Here is a 6,180-nt window from a genome sequence, read left to right on the forward strand (position 1 = left end):
AAAAAAAAAAAAAAAAAAGAGGAGGAGGAGGGAGGAGAGAGTAGGCATGCTAAGACAACAGCAAAAATGTCATTGTCACTTATACTTTGGTGTCCCACTGACCCTGACCCTAGTGGCAGCTTGGCTGGAACGGGAGGATGAGTGGAAGTTGCTAAAGTAATATAAAAGAAAGTAAGAACACAAAGTGGTGGCAGTGTGAGACCCATAGTGGAGAACCCTTCAGACCTGGGCAGAGAGTGCTGGGGCAGTGATGAGAGAGTATCCATGACCCCTAGAAACCCTTGTGTGCGGCAGCTGCAACCATGACTCAAAGGTTAGGAGCACTTGTTGCAGAGGACCTGGGTTCTGTTCCAGCACCCACCTACTGGTTCACAATCATCCTTAACTCAAAGGGATCTGGCAGCCTCTTCTGACCTCTTTGGCACCAGACATACATGAGCTACACAGACATACATGGACATAGAATCAAATCTTTAAAAAAAAAAAAAAAAGACACCTTTAAAATGTTTAAAATGTGTAGTCAGTCACTCAGTAAGGACAGACAGAATCCCCTGGGCAGCTTTGCAGCGACTGAGCCCAGATAGACTAGAGCAGCTGAGCCTGAACCCAAGATCCAGTTGTCTCCTTTCCCTTCCATGGCCACTTACCAAGCACTCTGATGAGGGGCAAGATCCAAGCAGTTTTCAGAGATAGCATAAAAGAATCCTCAACTGGACCCTTGTCACTGCCTGTGCTGCCTCCTGGGACTTGGGCCAGTGTGTCTCCACCTCCTTCTTCCTCTACACAGCATTACTAGAGCAGTTACAGGCTCAGTGTGCCCTTGGGGATGCTGACATTTCTTTATCTTAAAATAGGGTCCCTAAACACTTGAGATGAAAGCCCGTGTGACATAAAGTCCACGCTTTAAGTGAGGGATCCAGTGGCACTTGACACATTTGCAGTATAGTACAGCTGCTGCTCTGGCTGCTTCTAAAAATCTTCGCTCCTGTCACCCTCAAGCCTGCTCACTGCCTCTGGGTTTTCTTGTTCTGGTTCTGGACATGTCATAAATTGTGTGGCCTTGTGAGTCTGGCTTCTCTCCCTCGTGCCACATTTCAGGGCTCATTCACATTGCAGCATGTGTCTTGAGTTGTTTGGGCAGACACATTTTCTCCACTGATCTGTCCATGCTCCCCCAGTGACTCCCACAGCTTGCTCTCCTGAATGGTGTTTCTGTGAACTTAGAATGGAAGCAGAACCTTAGACACTCCTCACCGCTGTGAGCAGCAGTCCCCATGGCAGGAGCAGCCAGGCCTCAGGACTATGTCAGCTGCCAAATGGGAATGATCATCACCCCCATCTTTGTCGAGTTTGTTTCATTTGTATTCAGTTGTAGGAATGATACTTTTGCCATAAATCCAGATTCCTTTTGAGTCCCTTGGTTAATTTACCTCCAGGTTGAGCATGGTGGCATATACCTTAAATTCTGACACTCAGGAGGCAGGGGCAAGCAGATCTCTGTGAGTCAGGACCAGACAGGTCCAAGTCATCCAGTACTACATAGTGAAACCCAATTTTTCTTTTCTTGTTTTAAATCTCCAGTCAAAACTGAGAGTAGCTCACTACTTTTTAGACTTTGTTCTAAGTTTTCTAAAATTCCAAAGTAGTAACTAAGAAGCCATTTCAGTGGGCTTAAATAGTAAAGAATTAAGTTATTCTGGTGGTGTACCATTTACTGGAAGCCAAGGTGGCTCAAGTACATGCAGTGTCGGTCCCATGGGCACACTTTCTAAGGCAGCCGCCACTCCTGTGCCATTATGTTTTCTCTTTCCTAGGTTGACAACAGTCCTGATTCCAAAATCTACATCTATGATGTTGAAATGGACACAATGAATGTCTTCAACTTCACAACTGGACAGATTGGACAGATGCAGACTCTGCCCTTTAATGAGCCACCGACTAATGAGTAAGATTATAGTTGGGAGGATTTGGGTGAAAACAGTACGTGCCTACTGTCCAACTTACTAAGCTATATTTTGAATTTCAGAACCTCCCAGAAATTACTAGTAGGAAAACAAAATGGTAAAACCAACACGTGAGCCATTGAAGTAGATTTAAGTTCTTGGCATCTGTTCCAGGGTTGAGAGAATGGAACTGGCTTAGTAGAATCTCATAAAGTGTGGAGCCGCTCTCCCCAAACATCTCCAGAAATGTCCCAGAGCAGAGCAACCTCAGCCCTACCAGCAACTCTGACAGGAAAGAGGTGCCTGCCTTTGGAGAGAATGTGTTTCTGGAGCAAATAAGAAATGTCTTTTTTTTTTTGGAGGGGGGAGGTTGATGTAAATGTAGTGTCTGTTAACAGAAAGCATGTTCTTGGACTTGAAATGCTTACAAAACTTGGCTCCCATCTGTATTTAATTCTATGTGGCTTGAGTCAGGTGTGAGGTGTGCCTGCAGTGAAGTCAGTACAGAACACAGATCACGTGGGAGCCCCAGGCTTGCCTTGGAGCTCACGGAGCTCATGGAGAGCTGAGGGACGGGCACGAGTGGGGCTGCTTGCATGACTCGGTTTTTTTTGTACTGTTGTGCTGATGTTGCTGTTTTTGTTGTTTGATGGAGTGTGATGCTGAGGACGCCTCTCAGAGTGTGGTGTGTGCTGAGCAAGAGCCCTAACCCTGAGTTACACCCCAACCCCAGTCGAACTTCAATAGCTCTGGCAGGTCCCTCCTTCCTGGTTCAGATCTTCCTGCAGAGCATAACCTGAATTCTTCCTGTCTCTCCCTGAGTCCTGCCTGCCCTTTTCTGGAGCCTCCTTTCATCGGCTTGGTCTTCCTCTCATCTCTGCTGATGCCCTGCCTCAACAGTTCTTTCTTTTCTTTCCTATTAAGTGAGCCACTGATCTCCTGCTTCAGGATGTGGGTGCCCCTCAGACTGACAGAGCCTCTGCCCAGTCCAGAGCTACAAATCTTTGAGACTAACCTTTCCTTTACTCCCCCTGCCCTCTTCATCTGATGAAATGTCTTCTAGTCCTCCACTCTGCCTGATTTTCATGATTTCTCTTTCAAGAATAGGCAACACCCTCTGCCTGTACAACTCTCTTGCCAGGCCTGTCTCTGGCCAGACTCCTCATAGTACAAAGGGCACAGCTTATAGGTCCTTGGTATGACACATCCTAAATTCTGTGCATGTCACATCAGTTATGTAGAAAGTGTTGGCGCTGGTGGCATCTATGAGAGATCTGTGTTTCTTGTAGGAGTGGGTCCTGCATAACCGGTTATAAGAGCCACTGAGCCCCAGCACTGCCATCATACACACACCCCCTGGGTTTACTGCACTCCTCTCAGGGTAGCATGTAAGAACGACGGCCTCCCTTTCCTCAGAATTTTGCCTTTTTGCGTGTGATTATCCTACCTTCATCTCCCAGATAGCTGAGGCTAATGGCATGTGCCACCATGCTCATTTCCTGCTGAGATCTCCAGTCATTGCCAGCTGGTTCATTGAGCTCCTTGTATCCCACTAAGCTAGTCTTCACGAACCCTTTCTCCCCATTTCTCAAAGTCTGCAAGAATGTGTTCCAATAGAATGTGTGGTAGTGAGTGGCCAGAGAGGCTTCAGAAGCCATACACTTGCCAACGGTGTCGTCACCTGCTGGCATTGACTGACAGCAGCAGGTGTGGGTGGCAGCAGTGGTAGAGTGTTCTTCTCTGAGTTGGGGCTGGGTTCTCTTTCTGTTTCAGGACCCGTTCCTTTATGGATGAGAGCCTAGCAGGTTACACGCCTGTGAACCATTTCTGGGATCAGAGTGAGCCCAGGCTCTTTGTGTGCGAGGCCTTGCAGGAGGTCCCTGGAGCCCAGCCACAGGCTGTGGACAAGCAGCCCCGTGTAGAGGAGGGCACATGCCACAAGGTACCTACTGCTTTGCAATGTTACCTGTTTAGACATATATGGTCACCATTTGCCAGATAGTATCTTCCTGGCATAGCTTATGGGATAGTTACTGGGAAAATTCATTCATGAGTAAGATCATTGTGTCACCAAGATCATTTCCATGAACCAATGCCTTGCAGACCCACCCTGAGCCGCTTTTTTTGTTCTCCAAATATTGATTTCTAGATTTTCTTTTTTTTTTTTTTTTTTTGGTTAAGATTTCTTTATTTATTATTATACATAAGTACACTGTGGCTGTCTTCACATACACCATAAGAGGGCATCAGATCTCATTACGGGTGGTTGCGAACCACCATATGACTGCTGGAATTTGAACTCAGGACCTTCATAAGAGCAGTCAGTGCTCTTATCCACTGAGCCATCTCACCAGCCCCTAGATTTTCTTAACTGTTCCATATTGCTCGTTCTCTGTGGGCAGAGCACTTTATAGATAGTCAGTACAGACTGACCTTACTGTGTTAGCACATGCCAAGATTGGGTCTGAGGTACAGCTTTAATCCTCAGTCATTGCTCATCAACTTGACCTCTGTCACTGTCTCTGCCCTCCCCACTGCCTACCGTCCTGTAGGGTTCGACCTCCGTGTAGATGTGCTCTTGGTTCTGGAACAGTACACTCAGAGGGGCTGGGACTCTTTGGGACACTTTGCTAGGCTTATGTTTTACAAGATGTCAGCTGGGCCTAAGTCCAGCAGCCTATGTGCCTCTATAACCCACTTTACTCTCAGAGAAGTTTGCATGCAGAACTCCCAAGTAAGTCACCACAGGGAAGCCCACCCTGTTGTTTAAGGACTCACTTTTCTGGTGGAGGCATTCTCCTCAGCAGGGGCCTGTGCCCCTGAGACGATCTGAAGTCAGTCAGTGCCCCGAGAATATCAGGAGCAAACCCTGTCCTTGGTCCTCAAATGCCAGAATGGCAACATAGGACAAAGTGGGAGACATGGCCAGGCTGTACACCCTGAAAAGGGATTGAGAAGAAAACGGGAAATTATGTTGCTGAATTTAAAACAGAGTGACACTGCCCTGTGTCTTCCAGGAAGAAGTATTGATTCTCTCATTCTTTGCTTCTGAAGAACATGGCTTTCTGCTTCATGACAGCTTCCCCCGGCCTTCAACCTACCAAAGCCTTCTGGGCATGGAAGTGCCTCACTATTACTTCACAAAAAAGGTGGGAATGCCCGGTGCCTTCATTATTCTCTGTCCTCGCCCCTCCCTGGTGCATTCTTTCATGTGTCTCTAGCACACTTGAATTGTGACTGGCCCTTCCCTCTTGGCTTTCCTTCTAAAGGCAAACTTTAAGCCTTTGTCATTTCCTTGTATTCTAGCTGGATTTTTTTTAAGAGTAAGTATCCCTATCTTGTTCTTGAGGAATTTAAACTTACAGATGGTTCAAACCTCCCTGATCTCAGCCCAGAAGTCCTCGGGTGTGGCCGCTGCTGTCACTGCTCAGGTTTCTGTACCTAGATGGAAATGAGGCACAAGCACATGTTTATATGTTTTTGACAGAGTGGGGTTAGCAGACACTCGCACACATCCTAACCCATTTATTTTACGAGCCAGAGGTCCATTTGGACTGTGGTTCTAAACTGACACATTGCATTTTCCGAGGCCTTTTTTCCCAACTGCTAGGTCTTGAGCCTGGCCTGCATTGATGGCCACCTGAGAGGTGACTGCAGGAGGCAGCCGGTGCTCCTTGCTTTTTCCTGCCTTACTTCAGTGCTGAGGGTCAAACTCAAGCCCTCAAACACACTGAGCTATACCCCACAACCTGAGGGACTTTTTCCACATAGGAGCCAGTGCCTGTGTGGTCGATGTCAGGCTGCCAGTGCCGGAGCTGTCGGTGAACTCCACACTGGTCTACAAGCTTCTGGTGGGCTTTGATCCCCTGAACTGAAGTACGTTCTGAAAAAAAATGTACATATTATCCATGTCACTTATCTTGCATTGGCATACCTGAAAAGCTGGTGGGAGGGGACTGATCATGTCAGCCTTTACCGGGGGGGGTTTCTGGGTTTCCCCATGTGGCGATGTAAACAAGTCTTTAAAATGTTCCTTGCGCAGTTCTCACGGTCTGTAGTGAACCTTTCTATCTTGTTAAAAATGACTTAACTATATGTATATGTGTCTACATGTGGGTGTGTGCACATGAGGAGTGCAGGTGCCCTGGAGGCCAGAGGCAGCACAGGCAGTGGTGGGGACTGAACAGCAGTTCTCTGCGAGAGCAGTGCATACTGTGAACTGCTGAGCCACTTCTCT

At 47.3% G+C, this 6,180-nt stretch overlaps 1 protein-coding gene across 1 annotated transcript in view; it reads left to right on the plus strand.

The window, feature by feature from the left end:
- Ift140 (intraflagellar transport 140) overlaps positions 1-6,180 on the plus strand; it is an 81,741-nt gene that overhangs the window by 28,611 nt on the left and 46,950 nt on the right. The window contains exons 15-17 of the mRNA XM_021221172.1: positions 1,815-1,945; positions 3,717-3,885; positions 4,961-5,092. Coding sequence (XP_021076831.1) covers positions 1,815-1,945; positions 3,717-3,885; positions 4,961-5,092 — 432 coding nt within the window. The remainder of the gene's footprint in view (positions 1-1,814; positions 1,946-3,716; positions 3,886-4,960; positions 5,093-6,180) is intronic.

Source organism: Mus pahari, chromosome 21 (genome assembly GCF_900095145.1).
Source record: "Mus pahari chromosome 21, PAHARI_EIJ_v1.1, whole genome shotgun sequence".
In the NCBI taxonomy this organism is placed as follows: Eukaryota; Metazoa; Chordata; class Mammalia; order Rodentia; family Muridae; genus Mus; species Mus pahari.